At 49.1% G+C, this 23,896-nt stretch overlaps 1 protein-coding gene and 1 long non-coding RNA gene across 3 annotated transcripts in view; one reads left to right on the top strand and one right to left on the bottom strand.

Moving 5' to 3' along the window:
* Positions 1–3,354: 3,354 nt before the first annotated feature.
* On the bottom strand, positions 3,355–9,245 carry LOC148644777 (uncharacterized). Its single transcript, XR_015928254.1, has 2 exons — positions 6,856–9,245; positions 3,355–6,356 (listed from the first exon to the last, which is right to left on the bottom strand). It is a non-coding gene; the product is annotated as an uncharacterized LOC148644777 (long non-coding RNA).
* Positions 9,246–9,261: 16 nt separating this feature from the next.
* The window catches only part of cyth3a (cytohesin 3a), a 32,513-nt gene continuing 17,878 nt past the window's right edge, over positions 9,262–23,896 (top strand). Inside the window, exon 1 of one of the 2 annotated variants that reach the window (XM_088612373.1) lies at positions 9,262–9,609. In XM_088612373.1, coding sequence (XP_088468499.1) covers positions 9,591–9,609 — 19 coding nt within the window. In that variant the 5' untranslated portion in view covers positions 9,262–9,590. Of the gene's footprint in view, positions 9,610–21,798; positions 22,831–23,896 lie in introns of those variants that run through there. The other variant, XM_088612372.1, reaches the window with a different exon arrangement.

Here is a 23,896-nt window from a genome sequence, read left to right as displayed (position 1 = left end):
GGGGGCGGATTAAGGTGATCAGAAGCCCCTAGGCTCCCGTGACCAGAAAAAAGTGAGAGAAAATACTGTAATAATTCATTGACGAGTTCGGAGTAAGAGCCGCTACCGCCGATTCAAACGGAACGTCAGCCGGCACTCCCAGGGAACACACACATACACAGGGAGCCCCAACACACACACACGTACACAGGGAGCCCAAACACACACACACACACACACACACACAGGGAGCCCAGATACACACACACACTACAACAGCCTGTAATGCAAGTACAGAAGTCCAACCAATAAATCAGATTCACAGCCCATCTGCGAGCTGACAACAGAAATCATGCGCTTTAAAACCGACGACACACAACAAGATCATCACAGCAGAGACCAGTGAGCTCCCTGTCTGGGCGCGTTATTTCAAGACCAGCGGGACACTCCCCACTCGTGCAAGTCCACTGCAGTCAATAGACTCAAATCAGTCAATACACCGCATCGACGAGCAGATGTTTTTCTACATGGGCTTTCAAGAAGGGATCAAACTTGCTGTGGAGCTCCCGTTGTCGGGGTGCCCCAACGTGTCGCTGCGCCCCTACAAGGCAGCCCTCGCTCTGCTAAAAACTTCACCACTGCAAACACCCTTTTCAAGACTTCAGTCCAATACTCATTGTCAAACTGTCTTGTTAGTTCTGAATCTATTAGACCACTATCAGCGCAGCGAATAACGTTACACGACCACAGCCTTTCCACGGCTCTCCGACACCCCGTGTCCAGCCAGGCGTGCGGCGGTGTTGACCCGGTCACTACAGCCTGCGGCCAGTCCGGACTGGTCATCACCGCCCCCGAATAGTTACATGTGAAACAGAACACTGTACCTTTCGAAGGGGATACGGCAGCCATCCTCTTGGCACACACTCGCCGTTTCAGAGTTTTCTTCTGAAGAGGGTTTTAGAGAAATACCTCTCAGTGTTGATGTGGTCTTTCCGATGCTGCAACATCCGCGTCTCGGTTTTGACGCGATTCCGGGCCCAACTAGCCCGGCATGCCCGCCGCTGTCCACCTGGTTCACCCCAGCACGCTGGGGCCGAGCTGTAGGCAGCGGGAGCTGCAGGTGCACCAGCACGGCGGCGGCTCGGACATGGCGGCGGACGGCGGTGGCGTTTCGGACGGCTCTGCCTCTGCCTCGTGTTCCTGTGACTCTTTTCGTCTTTGTGCCCCACTGCCATATTTTCTATCGCACATTGTGAGGCTGGCTACCGTAAACGTGCACCAGATTATCACCCGATGAATCCACCGACATAAACTTGAACTGCGAACCCATTGAATCGAACCAGCCATTGGTTCACGCATGATTCAACGTTCTTATGGACCAATGGGGGCCCACAGGTCCGTTTAAAAAATACTGTGGCCCTGATCAATCAGGGGCCCCTAGGCTACAGCCTATGCTAGCCTTTTTGTTAATCCACCCCTGAGTGGACGTTATCCAGGGCTCCCTAGGGGAAGGGGCGGGGCTCATGAGGGGCGAACTCACTCACTCACTCTCTGACACAGACAACTCTCCTTCTTAGGACTCAAGAATTCGTAAAAGGCAGTGAATCTGTCGGTCAGAATTGTATTATTGGGCTTGTCTTGTGTTACCTTACAGTGTAGTACCATGAGGTATGTCAGAGCATTTCCATTCGTTTGAGGAACAGCCTTTGCTTTTATGTGGAGACACTGTACTTTGTCTTAGAGAGTTGAAAAGTCACGACAGTGCAGAAAAGCATTGGTGAAGCAGGAGCACTGCTGTACACCAGTGCGACAGAGGAGGCCTGTTGGGGCTCAGATGTCACCCTGGGGTTGTGTGTGACTTCCTGGATGAATTTCTGGGTTGCTCCTGGCAGGACAACTGGTCCTGGGGTGGAGTCACCGTGATCCATTTGTCAGCTTTGGATGGGTGGAGGCCCAGAAGTTGTTCTGTCGTTGTGGCACAACATGCTAACCTGTGTGTTGAAGAGCAAGCTCACAAAATGACTCTTTTATATTGTACAGGAACTGAACCATATAGTGATCAGTCCTTGTAAACGTAGCCCTTGCTTTCTTGTAACCCGATTAGTTAACTGTTTGATTCAAATTACTGCCTTAATTGTGCTAATTAGGCGTTGACTTATTATTTCACATAGGCTATGAGAAAGAGTTCTTCCTTTCTTCTAGTTCATACACCATTGCGTTTCAGAAAAACATTGAATTGGTAATATAAACCCTTGTGGTTATTTCAGAAAAGACTGGTTTCGATTTAACAAGGGTAGGATGTTAAGAAATTTTAATTCCCATAATTATATTAGGGTTGACAAACATTTTCTTTTACTCTTGGCTGTGTGCACAATTGCCAAGATCTCTACATCTTGGGGCGCAATTCTCTTTTCCTTGAACGCATTACTGCTCTATTTTTATCTTTCTTAGGCTTTTTATGATTTCACATGGACGTAATCAGAAAATATCCGCATGATTGTAGTTTAAAAACTTCGGAGGTTTGAAAAAAAAAATTCTTGCAAACGCAAGTAAAAAAAAGAATGACCAACAATGACCACAAACGTGTGTTTCATCCACAAATCTACAGGTCTTGCGAAAAGTATAATAGTATACAATAACAGAAAAGATAAGCATGGCTATTGTAGGAAAATACTGACGTGACCTGATTCCTTTTCGGTTACACAGCCTTTCCTTTATTTCATGTGACTAAGCTATAATCACTTCCCAGGAGATGGAATGTTTGTGCAGTTATCAATCTCTCCCTTCTGCTCCTATTTTCGTTCTCTTTTTCATCCTTTTTTGCTCCCTCTGCCTGCCTTTTTCTTTCCTCTGTCTCTTCTCTTCTGTCTCTCTTTGCCCTTAGCCTCCTGTGCCTTTTCCTCAGCCACCGTCCCGTCTCTCTGTGCCTCTCATCTCTGTCTCTCTCATGACAGGCCAGCACAATGCCATTTACCTCCTGCTCTGTAAACTGATAACATCGTGGAAAAAAAAACTGAGCTGTCCCTGGCTGACTGGTCCCTGTCAGAAGATATCAGTGAGAGGAAAAAAATTATCTTTAGACGAAATGCAAATAATTCTTCCAGTATGAACCTGGCAGAGGACACTACATCTGCAGCACTGGCTCTGCAGAGTCACGGTCCTGTACTTTTTATAGATCACATCAATGAGGATGTTACTGTCAATTTCCCAAATAGTTTGTCCAATTACTGTAGGTCATTATGCTTCAGCTGGGACAAAAGGAGATCAGGACCATGCAGGACCATGCAAGTACAGACACCTTTTGCTTAGTTGATTTAATGAAGTGAGTAAAAATAAAAATCAAGGAGATGCATGAGAAAGAATGTACAGTAGTGCGTCTTGCTAATTGCTTTATTCACCTTAATTATTCATTAAGTCAACAAAAGTATTTGGTAAAGACACTAGTTTCTCATAAGACAGTGGCAAAACAATGTACCGAAACCAGTCACGTGCTAGGGGTCAAGACCCAGAGAAGAGCAATATAATGGAAGAAAATAAAAAATAAATACAGTCAATGATACATCACACAACGTAAAGCTTCGTGACGCTGTGACCTTGCATTTCTCACGACAGATGTGCAGGTACCATGAGAGATGTACCACACACCAAGCTAGCTGTCTGAAGCCAGAAAGGCAAACTCCTCCATTGCAGATGACCCGTGGGACTGAATTTTAATCAGGTCAGAGATTACCCATTCCAAAATCTATCGACTGTCGACTCCGAACATCACGGACCTCTTCAAACTTCAAAACAAAACTTCATCTACACAGAGAGAAAACACACTCCCCACTTGCAGAGAGAGAAGACAAGTTTCCTCGGTTTCGTTAACAAGCATTGTGAAATTAACTTTTGACTTTGCGGTACTGTTTCCATGACAACTTAGAATTGTGTTAGTATTACATTGCCGTTTTGTTGCTGTAATATTATTTTATTTTAATATTTAAAAACAAATGCAGCAGAATACATGAACGACCTCAGAGTTCAGACTAGAGTGCTAACAACCGCACTGAAAACTGCTCGCTTTGTGTTTCATTAAAATGCTAATCTACTCATCAAGTGGTTTAGTCATTTGAAAAATTTCTTGGGTTTTTGAGTGTTTAAGTACAAATGCTCACAACAGATGGCTGGGGGGGTCAGTGCTTCACTCTACGAGTGTGTGTTAAATGGGACAGTTATTAAAGAGTTTTTCCCAAGAGCAACATTATGCTTTTACTGTTTTGGGCACTGCAAAATAAATCACAAAAATAATCCTGAACTCTGAAGAGGAGAAAGGGATGCTTGTGTTATTTCTTTTCATCGTGTCTGCATGGTCTCAATCCAGCTCTTTCAGAGATTTGGGTACAGATTGCTCTGGAGCTGAGATCACTCTGGCAGCCTGTCTTAATCTGCATGAGCAGCTGATATCATCATCGGCGGCACAGATCACAAAGAGTCTGAACTGGGGAGGCAGACAGCAGACATCCCTAAATCGCAGGAACAGGAGATAACCGGAAGGTGGTCTCAGTAATGGCAGTCTGTGTGTCAACTGGCTGTTGGTTTTATATGGACTAGCATGATGAGCTGAGGTCATGCAACTAAAAAGGAGCCTGTGGTCTCGACTGATTCTGAAATACCAACACAGGAGGAGCTGGCAGAGGTCTCTGCTGGTTTGCATGTGGGGAAACATATGGTCAATGTGTGACAGAATAAAGGCGTTCTTTTCCAGAAGCGCGCTGTGATCCTGAGAGTGTGCGCTGTGGCCAGGCCCTTGTAAGTGTTTGGTCTAATTTTGACACCATGTTGAAAAACTATTACTGGGTGTAATCCCAGTGGGTGTCAAAAGGTTGCTTTCACAGTCTGAGCCATGCAGTGGATGTGATGCTGAGCCAAACGTATCTGAATGGACTGTAGTTCAGGGCAGCAAGAACAGGGTTGTATCCAGTTTATACACCATGGCCGCGGCCACCAGAGAGCACGGCTGGGAGATCTTCACTACATCCACAGCACTCCATAGGAGTTCAAGTGACACAACAGTCTGCTCCACTCCGTAAGACGCTACCAGTTCCTTAATTATGTCATTCATAATTAGCAGGATCACTATGACATTCAAGGCAATGGTTTTATTAAGGTACCACGATGAAGTGGATTAACTCTGTCCCCCATCATAACCAAACAGTGCTGACTATCTGCCCTGATGCTTTCTTAACAAATGTGGACTTCTTTTTTACTCAGCCAAAGAATCAATAGGCTAAAACCTTTTTTTCACGAATACTGGCACCACTGTTTCCTTGGCAGCAGTAAACTGTAAGTGAAGGACTATTTTTAGGCCTGGAAATGGTAAAAGGGTGTGAGACGCTGGGCTGGAGTCTGGCTCACTGCAAACGTCCCTCGAGCTCCTGAACTTGAGGAGCAGATGAAAGAGAAAGCTAGAAACCAGGGGGTTCAGTGTGTCACTGTGCTGTCCCGTATCCCGGAGCAGGAGGGAGGTTGAAACGGCATGCCAGCGAGCCAGAGGCGCTCCAGCAGGAAGGATATGACCGAGGGAGTTTATTTATGTACAGCCTGGAAAGGTGGATTACAGTGACAGTGACTGTGGTGACCGCTGCTGTACGTGCTCTGTGTCAGAGGCCTCGTCCCCGGGGGGGGGGGGGGGGGGGGGGGGCAGCCTGACTCAGGCTCCGTCACAGAGACCCTGCGGACCCCCGCCGCCCCCAGCCAGCAGACCCCTGTGCTACAGGGCGTCCTCAGAGGCGCATTCTGACCAGCCGACTTCTGCCGCTCTTTACTCTGCAAACTCAGGAGCACAACCCCCCCCCTCCAGCTACTGCAGTTCATCAGTCTGGGAGCATGAGGGGAGGGCATTCGACTTCAGCCATGTTCCACACTCCCACCACCCTTTGGGTAAAGAAGTGCCCCCTGGTGTCGTACATAAAGATGCTATTCTTTCTGAAACCGCAGGGCGGGGATCTGGACTGTGCGCCATTCAGCCCCACCTGGACACAGGGACTCCAGCCAGCCGGGAGCACAGACTTGTTTTGTTTCTCCTGAGCATGCCGTCTCCTCTCAGTTTCTAAATGAGCACCTTGTGGTTTTCTCAGAAGGGCGCCCGGCTCCCGGGGCATGACGCAGAGCACTTCTCCCCAGGAAAGGGGAAGGGCCCTCTGGAGCTTCCCGTCGCTCTCCGGTAGCGGCTGTCTGATCGCTCCTCGCTGGAAGGTATGAGCTCACTGCTCCGGCCAGCCCCCTGCTGTCCCTGTCCCATTCCTGGAAGGACACCGCTGAGCCGCCTCGGAACACATTCCCCGCTGCTCCGTGCCTGGGGAGTTCCTGGCGATTCTGGCCTGTTTCTTCTCTCAGATCTGAACACAGACGGGGAGACGGAAAGTGGAACGCACTGATGCTGCTTTCCTTGGATCGAAGGCACTCTTTTAAAAATACTTAATGTCCCGGCTAGTTCGTATGAACAGAAACACCCCTCCCCTCTTCGCATTTCTGGTGGCCGTCTGCCATCCTGGATGTAACATGTACAAGTACAAAGGAGCAAAATCTTTTTTTAAAAACCCCCAACAATTAACGATACTTTATCATTACTTTCGCAGAATGGCCGCTGTGTGTCTCCCAGGTGGGAGTGCAATGCCGTACTTTCACGCTGGTCTACCTGTTGGGAACAGATCATTGGCTGCTGTTCTCTGCTCTGATTTCCGTACCCCACGCACACTCCCGCACACGTGAAGATTGAGGAAGTGTAAGCAGACCACTCCCTTTCCCCCTTCGAGCCAATCGTCTTTCGGCACGTCATCACCCCCCCGGCCCTCCCAGGATGCTCAGCTCTGATTGGAGGAGAGGTGTGTTGCTCACCATTTGCGATGGTGACCCCCGGTCACAGTCGGCTGGTGACCTGAGCTCTGCTCAGGCCTGTCAGCTGAGCCATCCGGTCCCTCGAAAGATCGTCTCTCAACTAAAGCGGCTCTGTCCTCCTCTGTTTGCCTGTTGTAACATGTGGCACAGGCTAACAGATCACAGTGGAAAACCAGGAGGAAAATGAAATAATGCTCTAACGCTGTCACTGATGGTCTGTCTCCGATGCCAACCGGGAGAAAGCACGAACAGCACAGACAACCGACTCTAGTGAAAATGACTGCGGAGTGTGTTTGGGTGCTAATCGGTTTAGCACAGCAGTCTCCCCTCTAAGGGCAGAGGAAGGAACCGATTTCAGGTTTCACTGGATGTTCATCCATCTCGCAAGGCAGCCAGAGTTCATTTAATTTCTGCTGTCCTGGAGGCTGACTACGAATTTGCAGTGCTCCTTCGCTGCCTCTTGATTTTGTTGCAGGCCGCAGAATGAATCTGATTTTTCTAACAAATGCAGACTCTGGTGATTTAATAACAATAATGACCACATGAGACTACTGCACATGAAACCTTGCCTGTTTCTCTCTCTCTCTCGTGATGAAAAGGGCACATTCTCAGAGAGAATGTAAATTAGACCCTGGAGCGGGCGAGGGGACGGGTTTGACCATTTACAAAACAGCCCGAGGGGCATGAATGATCCTTTCTTTGGAGCCACAGCTCTTTCTCTCTCTCCATTCATGCCAGCTGTCGCCCTGTGAACGGGCTAATTCTGCTCCTGTTAACCAGAGGCCACCGCCGAGCTGCAGTGACTAATTCACCGGCCTTGGCCAGGAGCGCAAGACTTCAGCCCCTGACAATACAGGCGTTTGAATCTGCTGCTTTATATTACAGCCAGGACAGAGGACAGCACAGCCCCTGAATGGCGGCCCTTCATCCTCCCAGCGGTCCCCGTCGCTGAAAGGGCCCTGTTGGCTTTCGCTCCGAGGAAGTCAATAACCGACACGCCGGCGTGAAACGTCCCGTGTTTGAAGACATAAGCAGGGTGAAAGAAGACCCAACGGCCGGGGGGGGGCAGCGTCTGAATCAGCTGAACGTCACCGTGGGCTGCAGAGCTCCTCAGTCGCGTGCCGCATTCACGTCGTGCCCAGGGGGCGTCTGCGGCCTCGCTCGTACACTCCACTGGGCTGGCCCGTCGTGACAGTGCCATCACGGGTATTTCCGCTGCGGATCCCCGGAGGGTGAGCAGCTGTGTCACTGGAGCCGTGCGGCCGGGCCGGGCCGGGCCTGCTCGGGACAGGGAACCTCTTACCGCTGTCAGTGGTGTCAGTGGTGCTGGGCAGCCAGCAGGTGGCGCTGTTCCTCTGGAGCACGGTTTCCGCGCTGATGTCCCCAGGGTGGTGACTTGGGGACACGGTTTGGAAAAGATCTGAAACTTTAGGTCCTGACTGCTTGGTTGGATTGTCATTAAGATGAGATAGCTGGGGCCACAGACAGATTTCTGCTATTCCAGAAATGTGGAAAGGTGAGAGAAAAGCACCCAACTGTGGAGTATTCGATGGGGATATTGGCCCTTTAGACTCATAAATTACTCAAGATATTTAAACACATAAGGCCACATAAATACAATCATGAGTGTGAATAAATTGTGCAAACAAACTGCAGCCTTTCTTGATATAAAGCGACAGATCTTGGGAAACGCCAGAGAATTTGCAGAAATGCAAATCTTCACAATGTGCGCCGGTAAAAAAAAAGCAGATAATTTTTATCATAATCATAATGATATGCAGTAACTCCATGCCTCTACTTTCAGTTTGTGATATAAATATATTTGCTTTTCATTTGACGTACATGTTACGATCATCAGACAGGTTAATCAGATGTGCCTTTCGGCACTACTAACCGGTTTGATTACGACTTAGGAATTGATGTAAAAAACGTATTCAAACCACTTGTATACATTTCACTTGAGAGGCACAGCACTGAAAATACCCTTCGCCCGTGCACTGGTCACGTTTAATACAGTAAATACTCATACCTATTGCTGTAAATGAAACGGGCAGTATTTGAATTTTAATTTCTGATGCACACCTCCGAATAACAACGTACACCCCCATACTCGTGTCATTACAAGGCGGGCGTCTGTCAATGTCTCTCTCCCTGTGTGACACTGCATCCTCCAGTCTCACCAAACCCCTAGAGTCCAATAATCAAGTGCGATGCCGTGATGCAAATATTCTGTCAGTTTTTAACGCAGTAGGATCACCACCACACACCGGCCCCCCGGTGTCTCGCAGACGAGCGGCCCCGCGCGTCACGTGCCGGGGGCCAGGCCGCGGCGGGGGCGGGGCCGGGCGGTGACGTAGCCGCTAAGCGGAGCGGCGCCGGTGGAGGGGATCACACATAGTGGACCTGCACGGCGCTCCGCCTGCGTCTCGCCGCTGCACAATTATTTAAAACACTACTTGAACGATCTAGGATCTATACCTCCGATTAAGGCGATCCCGCAGCTTCCGGACGTTTGGTGTTAGTTGAATACGCTCCAGTTTCAATACATACAAATTATTTTTGTGTGTGTGTGTGTGCAGAATCCCTCATCCGCCCGGCGTTAAGAGGATTGATTCTGTACTTGCTTTTTTTCGCAATTGAATCCGGCTGTTTTCCTCTGAATTATTTTCTGTCCTGGGAGGTTTAAGAAGGTTTTTGTCTCCTCTGTGTGGACTTTGTTCTCCTTCCCGATAGACATGGAAGAAGACATTTCGGGTAAGCGATGTGCGGTGTTTTGTTGTCTGTCACTGTGCGGCAGCTTGTTGGCGTGTGGTGTGTTATGATATTTCTCAAGTGTTATAGTACAGTGCAGCTCTGTGTATGATTTTAACCCTTCGTTTGTTTTCTGAACTAACAGTAGCTGTCATTCTGAAGGAGGACTGTCGTAGGTTGTTGAAATTAAGTTTTTCCTCACAAATACCGCTTGATCGCTAACTCACGATTATTTTCCAACCGTATTTTGTTATAGAAGTGGGCGCACCGGGACAACGTTTGTTTTACAGACTATTAATAGGCTCTCTCCTCTGTTATCTACAGTATATAAGTACGTATATCCGATATCATTGGATACTCTGTTGTCCTTTTAAAACGCTCTACAGCTTGCACAGAAAGTAACCGTCAGATAAGAGAACAGAACTGCTTTTTTCCCGTAAATGACGTTTGACATCTGAATTCAATTACATTCCTGGGAGGAACATGTCTCGCGCCCCCCCTTCTCCCCGCACATCTGGATTTCCAGCCAGTGGCGGGTATCTGCATCTGCAGACCCCCCCCGGTGGGGGGCGGTCGGGGGCAGCTCTTGGATTCACAGTGGGGCCGCTCCAGTGTGGTGTCGCCGCTCCGGTTTTGAGGTTTGGATCCTGAGAGAAGCCGGAGTGAAAGAAGAAAGCCCTCCAGCTCCGTTCTTTCAGTGATGAAAAGGTGTTCTGTTCCCTAAAACCCTGGACACAGATTCAGCTGTCTCCGTAAAGGGTCTGCACTTAGCCCAGACCTCCGCAATTATTCTTATACGTTTATGCATAATCATAATAATAATAATAATAATAATAATAATAATAAATTCCTTATACCTGTATAGTGCTGTTCTACACAGCACTCAAAGCGTGTTACAGGTAATGGGGACTACCCACCCCCCACCTATGTGCAGCCTCACCTGGGTGATGCATATCCGACCCGTTTTTAGGACGTGAACGACGCATTCCTCTGAATCCTACACGGATTCTCTCTGAACCGTCAACGCAAACCTCCCGCTGCGCATGAAATCGATGCGAACGCGTCAGTCCTGTTGCGCCAGGCTCCGTGAGCGTCGACGGGAATGCAGCTGTAGCACGCGTTTGAATTGAAGGCTGCGATCTACAGTATAATTGAACGGGCTGGCGTGGCACAGGAATGGATGTGCTGTAGTTGCAATGTATCTGTTGCATGGCGCGGAGGAATATGACATCAGTGCTCCTCGCCTCTTTGCGGGGGGGGAGGTGGAGCGAGCGGTGTAGTCCGTGTGCACAATTCCGTAGCTATAGCCCAGATCCCAAATCCCCCTCAAGCCCTTTCTTTCTGAGGCACCGTCAGGCAGCGCTCGTGTCTCTCAGCTCAGTTCAAAGCGAACGCGCAGGCAGCGGCAGGACTCGCTCCGGTCTGCGCCTCGCCAGCACGATTTCACGGGCAGGATCCCGCTGATCGGCAGTTCGTTTATGTGGCTGATAATCCGGCCGCTGTTGCCGGCGATGGGGTGATAATACCGTTCCCCCCGCTAGCTCACGTGTACAGCAGTTATTCACGGGCACGTGCCGTGTTACTCTTGCAACTCGGGTTTTGTCATTTTAACATTCTGTTCCCCCCCCCAAGTCCTGAGTTTATCGCAGTAAGAATTTCATATCAAGAGCCCGAGCTTTAGTAAGAGTTAACTTGCGACACTTTTTCATGGATTCGTTTAAAACGACAAGGGGAGAAAAAGCGTGACAAAAAAACCCATTTCATTCCTCCGCCTCGGGTCAATCCGCTTCCTCAACAGTCCTGACCTTTGGGCTGGAGCTCAGGAAGCGGCCCGTGTGGAGGCCCGGCCCGTCCCAGCTCACCGGGACCGCACCAGCAACTCCTAGCTTACAGATATGAGCCTTAGGAAGAGCGCTTAAGGGAACGTGTTTTCATCAACACCTTTGATGAAAAAGTGATCAAAGGCGTGCAGAGCTGAGGGGCCATTTTGGGCGTCTTGTCCTGAAAGGATTGAAGAAGCTGCCGACTGTAATCAGGAGGTCAGCAGGGCCCAGGACAGAGGCCAGTGGCCTCTCAGCGAGTGGTTGGCAGTGAAGCCCAGTGCTGAGACAGGGCCTCTGCTCGTCACGCTGACTTCCCGAAGGGAGGCTGGGGCACAGGAGGAGGAGTCTTCGACTGCCCTGGAAGGGAGAGGTTTTCCAGGAGCCCAGGCTGCCTCTGCACGGCCCGCTTGACGCTCAGGGCGATTCATGGAAGCGCCTCCTTGAAGATCTCCGCTGGGACTGGTCCCCTCTCCTGCAGCAGGAGCGGTTGGTTCTCCCCTGCTGGTGGGTGAAGGCACAGAGCGCTCTTTGTGCTCTGGGAAGAGGCTCCCCAGGGGCGGGAGAGCCCTCGGTCTTGTGATGGGCACTGCCGCGAGAAACCACGTGTAGGACCGTGGCAGCACCAGCCCAGGTCCCTGAGGCACCTCCCCCTCGAGCGCGAGGGCGACGCTGGGGTGCCAGTCTGTAAGGGGCACAGGAGGGCTGAAGCCCTCAGTGCCGCCTGATCCAGGCAGAGCCCCAGCTCGGAGGTCAGAGACTCTCGTGAGTCCGCCCTGCTCGCAGACCTGAGCTGTCTGCTGGTTCACTCCTCCTCCTCCTCCTGACCTACTGCCAGGAAGATGGATCCGGGGTGCAGCAGGATCGAGGGGCAGGGAAGAAGCGAGCTCTCCGCTCCCGCGGGGCCGCTGACAGGTTCTGTGCCGGGCTAGGCTTGTTTTCGGCTTGCCGACAGGGGAACCCCGCTGGCATGGGAGTCGTGCCCCTGCTGGCGCCGGCGAAGTGGAACGATGAGACGTCGATAGGCCGCGAAGGAAGCGAAACTCCGTGACTAAGTAACCAGCACAGTTTTTTTTTTATGAACCAAAACTATGCTAAGAGCCGGTTTTTAAAACGAGGAATCTGACAGGAGCTTTCTCACGCCGTCGTCTTCCATCAGGAACAAGCGCAAATCAGTGTTCTGGGTCTCAAGCTCCCAATTCATGTTTCTTGCGGGAGCTCTTTTCAAGCGAGGTGATAAATTGCTGGCAGAGCCGAGCCATTTGGTAGCGTGCCGTAAATTACAGGGCGCGCTCTAACCCACACAGCGAGATCACAGGGCTTGTGAGGCTCTCTTGTCTCGTTCCACTGAATTTGTGAGTGCCTGGGACGATTTAGGCCATAACCTTGTGAAAATACTGTTTTTTTTTTTAAGACAACGTGAGAGAGCGCAGAACGGGACGTTTTAGCCTAGTAAACGTGTAAAAATAACTAAATAAAAACAAGAGGCATGAAGGGAAAGAGTCAAATCAGAGCCCGGTCTAGCCCTCTGAAAAGCCCTGTTTTCTCTGGAAGGCCTCTGCCTTTTTCCTGCACGTGCCTGGGTCTCCAGCTAAGGCCCTGGGAGGTGATGGCTAAAAAGTGAAGCAACAGGACAACGGATTCAAAAGGATGGAAGAGTCGGTGACATTTGGATGGTATGGAGCCCAGTTTTAATGCCAGTTACTCACTCTTCCCACACAGCCGCTGAGAGCCCTGCGCTCCATCAGGGAGAGTGGGCAGTAGTTGTACTGGGTCATTGGGGTGGCTGGCTCATGACAAAGCGCAGGTCTGCTGAAGTGGCGGACTGCAGGGCGGTGTGTCCCTCTGCCAGTCAGCCCGGGGGGGGGGGAACTGTGCACGCCTGCCGCGGGTTCAGCTGTGACAGCTCGGGTCCCAGGGGCCGCAGAGAGCCGCGCGTCGGCCGCCGTGTCGCTTCTGCGTACTCCCCACGGCTGCGGGCAGTTTCAGAACAACAGCTTCCACTCGTGAACCTGATGACAGGAGAAATTCAGAACTCTTCTGGGCTGGGTTAAAAAAAACAAAGTGTTCTGCAGCGATGTGCTTGTGCGTTTGCAGTCCCCGACGGCGCTTCTGCATGTCGGATCGTGGCCGTATCGCGCGGTGCTGTCGGGATTGATTTACATGGAATTTTTTGTCGACGGCTGAACATGTGTTTAGCGAGACCTTGACGCCTTGGGAGCTGTGGGAGTTTTCCCTGGGGAATTCTTCTTTATCTTTCAGGGAAATTTAGCAGATAAGGGCCACGTGGACGTTCAGCTTCACCAAAATAGTATAGAGAATTATTATATGTAGACTGTAGGTGGGTGTGTTACTTTACAAGAACCGTTTTCGATCAATTCTCTTATTTTTGGCTCAGGAATCAGATTATGAGTGCTGTTAAGCTCAGTTTTTATTTCATGACTGAAAGTTCTCCTTCCAGAGAAAATGGACATTTTCTCTTATTATTATTCAACTGCCTAACTGATGTCTGTAAATTGTCTCAGTGGGCTTTTTTATCCTGCTTTGCTCCCAGTACTAAATGGCTTTCTTAAAACGATCAGTTCTGCACTTATTATAATTTTCCCCTACGTTGTGAAATGTTTAATTTTCTGAAAGAATAAAGAAAATAACATTCAAGTAGTAATTATCTCTTGCATTTCCCAGATGCAGTGGTGAAAGTAAGATTCTAGAAAGTGCCCCATCCATTTTCTTTTTGTCTTGTTCAGCATTTTTCCAGCTACAGTATGTTGGTAAAAACAGTCAACACCATGATCACAGAATGACATCATGACTGTCTGTACTGTTCTATGAAACTTACTCCCATTGTACGGCTGTACTCCATTCTCTTCCTGTTTCTGTTTTTAGTTTTGCATTGGCAGAAGTCAGAAATCCCAATAATTCTAAATACATTAATTCTCTGCCTCGGCAGAACTGTTTATACAAGAGCCTGCAGGTTGTAAATCCTGAAGTGGATCAAAGCTCTGTGCAAAGTGAGTTTTAATTTGTTTCCTGTTTTTTATTGCGAAAGGATCTGGAAGTGTGGTTCCTCATTAGCATTCCTTTGATCACTTCCTCGGCCTGCTGGTTTGCATTTTTGTGTTTCTTCATGTCACAGTCCGGGCTGGCTTAGACGTGAATCGCTCAGACAGCAGCTGCACCTAAGTGGGACGCTTGGATGCAAGTCTCCTCCGTCGTGATTCAGCCACCTGGACTTTACACACAGACAAATAGCGGGGAGCTGCAGAGTTTGTCCGACTTGTGTTGTTGACGGTGGTTTGTGTACAGTTTCGGTCAGCATGTGAGATACTGCTGCTCTGGAATGGGTCCAGAGGAGGGCAATCAGGTGCATTCTGGGGCTTGAAAGAACGTCCTACGCGGACTGGCTGGAGGAACTGGACCAATGAGGTTACCTGGGAACCTGATAAAAGTATTACACATCTGACAAAATCAACCCAGTGCACTTCTTTAGAATCAATGGGGAAACACGAGCCAGGGGACGCATGCAGAAACTACAGGGAAGTGCATTTACAACCGAAAACAGGAGGCTGTGTTTTACCCAAAGGGTGGTGGGAGTGTGGGACAAGCAGCCCAGCCATGTTGTTGGAGCTGGTACCCGTGTGCTGGGGTATCTCTCCCGTGTCTCCACAGACACCTGAAGTGTAATGAAACCGTATAGCTGGCCGAGTGAAGCGCTGGGGGGGGGCCAGGCAGTATGGGTGACCCCGGCTGGAACGCTCGTGTCGCAGTCTGGCTCTGTGAAATCCCGCCAGAGGAGACCGGTGGCACAGTCCGTTTCCGACTGGGGCGCACTGAAGCAGCCTGCAGCCGAGTGATACTGCCATGTCCAGCTGGACTGGGGAGCTGATCTTCTTCCCGGCAGCCGGGGGGGCTGAGTACAGGCAGGGCCGTCCCCAGGGCCGGCGTCCCGCACGTGGAACTCGTTTGTGGGGGCGGCGCTGTCCCCTGGGGGGACCGAGGAGCCGAGCCCGGCGGGTGTTTGCTCGACTGGCAGGGATGGGGATCCCAAGCCTGGGCGCGATGGCCCAGGACGGGCAAGCTCGTTTGCGTACGCGTGTGGGAGCTCCGAGCGGCGAGCGTGGAGAAACGCAGGCCCGGACAAACCCATTTAACTGGCCTTAAACATGCAGCGAAAGAACGGCGCTGGAGGAACAGACCTAAACGAAAGCAGATTTCCGTGAACAATACTAGCCTGTTGGGGGGAGTTTGGAGACATTAGACAAATCTGAGGTTGAAGTTTCTTTCTCCCAAATGGAGAGGAAGAATTCCTGCTCTCCCCTGGGGCTGTCTAGGCCTGCGGTGTTACTGGTTCTGAGCCCACCAAGCCACCACCCCCTGTTTTTCCTGCCCACGGTTCAAGGATTCCTGCTCCGAGATTTATTCTTTGCAGGTTTTTGGAGAGGAAAGCGGAGGAGAGGAAAAGGCAGGGCTGGAACACTTATGTAACGGGATCACAGATTGTTAAACCTGCTGAAGCTGCAGGAAATAGGTGTATCCGCATTACCGGGACATTCAGTACCACTGAAGTTTCCAAATCATTTTTTTTAAATCGTAAAGTCTCCATTACCTTCGACCCGGGAAAAATAGATTATTCCGAAATTAACATGCTTGGAGCTACTGTGATTCCTTTAAGTAATTTTGTTGAGCTGCCTTTAATATTTGAAGCCACTTTGTTGTTCCTCTGGCCATGTGGATAATAGGAGTGTGTTGTTTACTTTGTGACATATGCGCCATAAAAGTGACCCTGAAATCGACAGTTACCCCTTTTTCAAGCTCTCGAGACTCTTTTTAAACCCTTTCAACTGATTCATGTTTGTTTTTACTTTAGTTTCTCCAGTCTGCAAGAAAGTTTGCACTCAGTTTTTTTTTTTACCCAAGTTAGGCATTATTTTCAGCTGATTAACTGGAATCTGAGCCTGATAGGACGGCCGGGCGGAATTAGGAAAGTAGCTGTGTTATCTGACTGGGAGCCAAACCTCAGAAGAGCGACGTGTTAGTAAGGTGACTTAAGAACTGGCCTGGCAGCCCGTCCTGCTGCTCCTGTGGAAATGGGCCACTGACACCATCTGCACCCCGATCCCTTGTGGCTTCACACATAACTGGAGGACCCCTCAGCCCTGTGCATTTGGAGAGGCTGCAGACATTTTTACTTTGGGTCACAGTCCTCGCTGTTGCAGATTTCTGAACGCCCTGTTCCCCCCCACTCTGTGCGCAGATTTATTAAAATTGATCATTGATCATTAAGTCCTTCCCCTGGGATAATAAACTACGTTGTTGTTGTTGTTGCTATGTTGCTATATATATCAAAGGGATGCCTTCCCGCAAGTATTTGATCTTCAGGGTTCGACTGCGGGTTGTGTGGATTTTTCCTCTTGTGCTCTGATCGGCTTGGATGAACTGAAGAGTCCTGTTTCTCCAGCGGTATGGTATGCTTTGAGAAAACAAAAGCCTTATCTGTTAACGCTCCCTTTGCATGTTGAGCATGGAGTGCAGTCCTCAAAGTCACAGTCATGCGATTTCAGACCTGTGGGTTAATGATAAACATTAACCCTCTCAGGTGCACAGCCCTTATAGCCAAAGCAAAATAAAATGTCAGGTTAGGGCTGCAGGGTTTGTTGGGGTGTGTTTGTTTAAGCCACCTGCTGACAGTGGAATCGAAGAGCTTCAGGGCTGTACGTGAGGGTGTGTAGACAGGTCTGCTGCCGGTTGCTCCAGAGGCAGCAGAGAGAATGGACTGGTAAGGCATTTTCTCCTCTTAATTGTAAAATTGCTTTTTTAAAGTAACCAAAGTATTGCAGTCAAGGTGTGGGTCTTTTTTCTAAGCAGATGGAGGTAATCATTGTTCTCCGCAAGTATTCTGAAGCTCGATATTTGCATCTCCGATTTCTCAAATAGGCAGTTGAGTGCATGAGAAGATACCACTGCAGGGATGTGACAAGCAGTAGACAAGACTGTGCTTCTTTATGACCCAGGTGTGGCAGGTCTCGCTAACGGCCTGCTGTCCTGTAATGCTCTTTAACAAGGCACAGTGACGCACAATGTATGGACTGAATTCCATTTAACGTTGGGTTCTGGAGGTTTCTTCCCAGCTGGAACAAACACAATTAAAATAAAAACAACAAACTACACATAAGAAGTACAACACTGCTCTTCTTTTCTCTGTCTCGTCTCTCCTCTCCCTCTGTCACCCGCATGACGTTTGTTGCTTGTTTTGGTTTGCAATTAAAAAAAAAAACCTTTACTCGTAAAAACCCCAGTCCACCAGCAAAATAACACATTGTGAGTCTCACACTAATAAAAGACCAACTGACAAAACAACTTCATTCAAAAGGGACCCCTTCCCAGAGAACCTAACCAAGGTGATAAACGAGAGCGGGCTGTCTGGTCCTTCCGGCAGCTTGTTAGTTAATTGATCTGAGGGGCTGAGCCGAGCCAGAGCATGAGCTTCGACAGCTTGGCTGGGCGGCTCGGTCCAGATCCCACAGCCCTGCGCTTTGGTCAGACCCGACAGGGACTCACGCCAGCCTCGTGCCCGAGTGTCTGGACGAGGGGAGGACTGGGGAGATGGCGAGAATCTCGGGGTGTGCAGTTCCGTTCCCGGATGAGCTCCTGGTGTTGTGTCGACGGGCAGTGCCAAGTCCGACTGCCCGAGCCGGCGATCTTTCCTGCCAGTGAGAGCCCTCCATCGTGGCCAAGGGGTCTGGGGAGACTCAGGCTGGCCCTCTGCGGCGAGCGTGACGCCAAACCGTGTCGCGAGGCAGTGGCCCAGATCGGCTTTATTAGCAGGGAGGGAAGCACGGCTCTGCTGCAGCAACTTTTAAGACGCCTGGAAATGTGCTTCTGATCTGCGTGAGAATGGCCTTTTGTTCCACTACTTTTTTTCAGAGGCTGTATTGAGAAACATGGGTCTCTGGTTTTAGGTGTGGAACAGCAAGTGGATTTTGAATCCGTTTCGACAGTCTCTGCCGTGACAGCGTTTCCCTTTTTACTGAGCAGGCAGGGAAAACGACTGTGTGAGATAAAAGGTCTTCAGAGATGTGTGCAGTGCCTCGTCTGGAGCTGTTCGAGCCTGCTAATCATTTCTAATTGGTCTCTCGAAACTCGATCAGGATGATCATTCAAAGGAGCCATCATGCAAGCATTTTGCAGCTGAACTACTAGGTTAAGTCAAACCCTGCTTGTTGATCGTGTAAGAATAAGACACTATCTCTTCTCACAGTGTGCTGCTCCAGAAGCACCTTAGTCATTAACATGCGTGACAGAAGACTCTTTGTACGCTTAATGTCTTGGGATTTTTTTTCATTAGAAGCAGTTTCTTTTTCAATTACCTTTTTTTTAGCTTGATGGGTTTTTTTTAATCAAAAGTCCTTTTAATAACCGGCAGCGATGCTCATCAGAATCTCAGAATCAGATGTCTCACAGTGAGTATCTTCTAGAAGTAAAGGGCTATAGTGCTTATCCCATCATCTAGATAAAGATACATTACTTCCTTAATGTTCCCACACAAAACGGTCATCCTTATTATTATAAGTAGTAGTAGGTCTTAAAATGTGCTCTCACTGCCCTTAACTCCCAAGGCAGGTAGAGTCCAGCTGCTTGGTTCCAGATGCTGCTCTGGACTGCGGAAGGCCAGTGGAAGCAGGAGCCGCATTCCCACTGCTCTGTTTTCCTGCTCTTGGAGCATGGCTCTCTCTCAGGCTGCTGGACGACAACATGAACTCATTTCCTGAGTGAGTCAGAGAGGACTGCGGGGGAGTGCGGCTCGGCTCGGCTGGGCTGGGCAGGGCTCTGTCTGATTTGTGGGTCCTGATGAACGTTCTGGCTCCCGTGCCTGGAGCCTCGGCCTCCTCGCAGCTCCCGACGGCAGCTTTGCCCCTCGGTCCTTTCACCAGACAGGGGGCAGCGCGGGGACACTGGCTCCTGCGGACATCGGGAGGACACGTGGGGCTGCTTCTCGAGGTTTCCCTAACCTCGCCACGGTTGTCCGCCTAGCTCCATCTGCCTGGCGTTTGTCTCTTTTAAAAGACGACAACAACAACAACAACAACAACAAAATTGAACCAAAAAAAACCCCCATGCACAATAGCTTCTTTGTTCATTTTATGGCAATACAGCTCATGGTGGCGTCAGGACTGCTCCGGCTGGGTGATGTCAACACGATCAGACCAGCCTTGCACAGTGCTCCCGCACTCGCTCCGGGAGTTTATGAAAGATTAAAAAAGGAGAGAAAAAAACAAAACCCTGGCCCGGCTTCCACAAGACAGGCTCTGAGGCTCGGACAGCGGTTCCGAAGCCGCGCAGAAGTGCTGGAGTTCGGAAGTCCTACTGTCAGGCCAGGCAGGTTCAGCAAGGCCAGTCTGTTAGTGCTGCGACGGGAGGCCTGTTTGTTTCCAAGTGCCCTATGGACACAGTAAAACATTGTTGCGTGATTGAATGCTGTCCCGGTTCAGGGCATGTACTCAGGCTGAAGCAGACAAACTGGTCTGTCAGGGAGTCAGGCAACATACCGTGGTGTCCCAGTGTCCGAAACCCCTGCACAACCAGGAACTGCCAAAGGAGTCTGAGCTGTTGCCAGGGGAGCAGAATTCAGGCAGCCATCTAGTCGTAATGATAATTTCAGCCGCTTTTCAGTCAGCAGGACTACTTCATTGATCATCTAAGACCACGTGATCACCAGGGGTACTTAGCAGATAGACGCTGTTCCTACAGGGACTGGCAGATTCATTTTCCAGAATGTGTCTCCATAAGCAACTAAAACGTAGCACTGGAATGCAGGTTTTTCCAGTTTAGCAGGTGTATTCTAATAGAACAAATATTTTATTTTGAAATAAATGTAAACATTTTTTGCCTGATTGGGTTAGTAGTTCTGAAACATGGTGCATGGCTTGTTATTTTATCTTTAATACAAGCAGGACTTCTCTGATCCTCTCTTGACAGGATTACCCTGTTGTTGCTTGTTGTAACTTGCCTTCTGTCCATATAAAGCATGTCTATGTCTGGAATTGATATTGCAGCATCATAAGTAATTGCATTGTACAAAATGCAGAAGGAACCCGAGGAACTAGTGAACAATTCTCCCTGTGTGTTGCATGTGCTGTTTTTTTGTTAACTGATACTTCATGGTAAGGGTTTAGCATTACAGGTAAAAAAAAAACTGTCAAGAAATTCCAAAACTGCCACAGAGACAAACATCCTTTTCATCTTGTGTGCTCACGGAAGCAGAAACACTTTGCAAAGGTACACATGTTTTCTGTCAGGCTTCTGTGAAAAAAAACACAGGTGTTCAGTTTGTCGAGTGGAAGGTGGAAATGAGGAACTATAAAAATGCACCTACTGTAGGATTCAATCCACTCTTAGATGTCATTGTGCACGTTAATAAAAAAATTGAGCATGAAACACAGATTCACATTTGAAGCACAGTTTCTCCTCTGTCAGCTTCTTGGGACATTTTTATGCAGCAGGTAATGTCGTATACAGCTTTGAAGTCCTGCCATTGTGCCCCGTTAACGAGCGATGTAGTGGAGATGAGACTGATGTGACAGCAGATCCTTCTTTTATTTCTCCCACCTACTGATGAATCTTTAAAAGCGGGCTGATTTGTGTGGCTGAGCACGCTTGTCTGCGCCCTGTGTGACGCGCAGGGTCACGGCCTGCTCTCTGCTCGTGATGGTGAAAGCCCTTCACATAAGCTGACCGTATTTCCTCTTGGCTGAACACTGCTCGCTTTTGTTTTGCTGTAGTTTCATTGCTTCGGGCTGTTGCAGCTATTTTGCCTTCCAGGTGAGGGCATGCAGGTGTTTCACTCTCACATTCCTTTAGGTTTGTCTGGAAGGGACACGGCCTCGTCCCCTCTCTGAACTGCAGGACCGATAGCTCATTTAAAAAACACAACACCTGACACAGTCCAGGAACATGTGGCACAAGTGCTTCGCCTCTGGCCTTGAATAATGAAGGTGTTAACACACGGCTGCCCTCTGTGGTTAGCGGCGAGGCTTGAATGCACAGTCCAGTAGTTAAGCATGTTTTGCTGAGGCTCAGGAAAAGCTTGTTCTCATCGGAGCACTTTTTTTGGCCCGTGTCCGAATGCAGGTTTTGGAACGTGCAGCTCATTTGTTTTCAGTACATTTGTTCAGGTGCAAAAAGGGCAACTGTGTAAATGAAAGACTGGAGGGGTGGTGTTCTGGGCACTGAAAGTTGTCAAAAAGTCTTCCTGAGTCAATGGTGCTCTGCACTGAGTAAATATTTAATAAAGGCTCATTAAAGTTTCAGAGCCATAAGACACACTTTATAGGTCGCTGTGTTGCTAAGAAGATCTCCTTTTAACAAGACATCTGCACAAGTCCTGGTAAGGACAACTGCAAACTGTTTATACAACAGTATGCTTCAATTGCATGGCTAACAATAAATTAAAGATTGTTATGCGTCTGGCAGCCTTCAAGTCGATGTGATTTCAAGGAAAACATCAGGCAGTGCTGCTGGATCGTACTCCAGCAAGGCACAAGAAGGGCTCAACGATCAGGATGAAGTACCAACACTATATCTGCGAGGCCAGGTTTGGAAGACCTAGGGGGGGCCTGCTTCAGAAATGTGGGGTTCTTCGCACAGGCATTCTTGGAAACCTTGGAAATGCCTTGTCTTTTGTCCTCCAGAAATCTCGGTGGGAACTGTGAAATGTGAAGAAGCTGGTTTCTCTTCCTGTGAGAGCTGTCAATCGGGAGTCAGTCTGACGGTCAGCTGGCAAACTGAGCCACGCACGGTAAAGACTGTTTCAAAACTGCCACAGAATCTGGAGCTATAAAGGGCGGAGCTCAAAAACCAGAGGTTTTCCGTTTCTATCCTGGTGTCCTGGTAAGCTCAGTTGCCCTTGAGCTTCTGTTGCTGAAGGATTACCATGTGACCTGAAAAACACTCTGATCCCCAGCACTGTGAGGAGGCAGCCGAGGGATGGGGGTGTGGGAGTATGGAACAAGCTACCCTGATTTCTGGATGAGATCCTTGGATCAGTAAACTAGTAACTACCAAAGGAAGTCGTTCGGCCTAATCGTCCTTCTAGCCTTTCGTATGCTCTTATGTGTGGCCTCTGGGGCATCTGCCAGCTGTATAAAAGTAACCGTCACACAACGGAGTGGTCTGCTGCCATGCTGTCGCCTGTCTTTCTGGACTGATGGATGCTGTTTAAGTGGAGTTATTTGACTTTGCCTACTGGTGGCCGTCCAAGTCTGTGTGATTAATAAACTCATTGTGGTGATTAATCACCTTCCAGGAATGCTGGACCAGCCCAGCCTCTCTGCTCTCCATGAGTCTGAACACTGGTCCCTTCAGTGTGGAGCAATTAAGTCTGACTCTGACGTCAGTGTTGGAGCAGGTCAGAACTGAACTGGAATACCTCACGATCTAAACACTATTGATCTGCAGATACCATATGCACAATTCACTTATTGCTACAGAATCATATTTATACCTGGTTTAAAACAATATTATGTCTGCAGCAGGCCTCTGTCTTATTTAATTTAAATGTATTCAGGAGTAAGGATTTTCTCCACACAGTGAAGAAAAAGACTTTTGTGTTTCTACAGTGTTATTGTTAATCCATGCAGCTCCTAGGGAAACTGGCTTGTGCATTAATCTAGAGAATCTAGGATCAGATCGTAGACATCACAGTGATCGCGATATCGGTTTTTATAATACGGGAGCAAAGCAAGAGCAGGGTGACCTGAAACATAAATACCGGGAAGAGTCTTGAATGTCTTGATTTAAAATGTGCAGGCTTCTTTCCATTCTGTAGTGTGGCAAATGTCAACACAAGAGTGAAGCCAGAAAGTGCTGCAGTGTTTGGCCTGTGATTGCAGCAGACCAGATGCTACAGCAGTCGGGCTCCGCTGTCTCAGTCCTGGAGTGTTTGTCGAATGAGTCCCTCTGCTTCGCTCTGGGGCTGAGCGAGCTGCTCTACTTATCTACAAGTATGAGCAGAGGCCAATTCCTCAGCGAGTACGCCACGGACTCACTCACTGTCTGTGGGTGAAGGAGGCTTCACAGCTGACGTGCTGTGGTCAGTCTTTCTCACCACTTCCCCATACACTAGAAGAAGTCAGACAAGCAGTTCTTTGTTCTGCCTGTAGGCTGTGTTTTCTGTTTGCTGCTTCGGGAGGGGCCCGCATTTTTTTTTAATTTATATGCAGCTGCAGTTTAAATTTGAATATGCTCTCAAAGTATACTAAAGATGTGCTGGGCTGTGTTTGCTTGTGTGTTTTCATAGATTTATTCAGATCTTGCAGCAGATGGCCCGACTGGTGTAGGGAGTACAGCAGGACCTGCACTGACCCGATGTGTGTGCGGTGTGTGTGTTCATTGTACTGTTATCAGGTCTACAAACCCAAGGTGTGTTTTATCAGCAGCTAGACCCTCTCCTTTGTAACAGGATCCTCCTGGGG

This window comes from Lepisosteus platostomus, chromosome 19 (assembly GCF_059453375.1).
Source record: "Lepisosteus platostomus isolate fLepPlt1 chromosome 19, fLepPlt1.hap1, whole genome shotgun sequence".
Classification (NCBI taxonomy): domain Eukaryota; kingdom Metazoa; phylum Chordata; class Actinopteri; order Semionotiformes; family Lepisosteidae; genus Lepisosteus; species Lepisosteus platostomus.
Note: the sequence above shows the minus strand (reverse complement) of the source record. Positions and strands in the feature narration are given on the sequence as shown.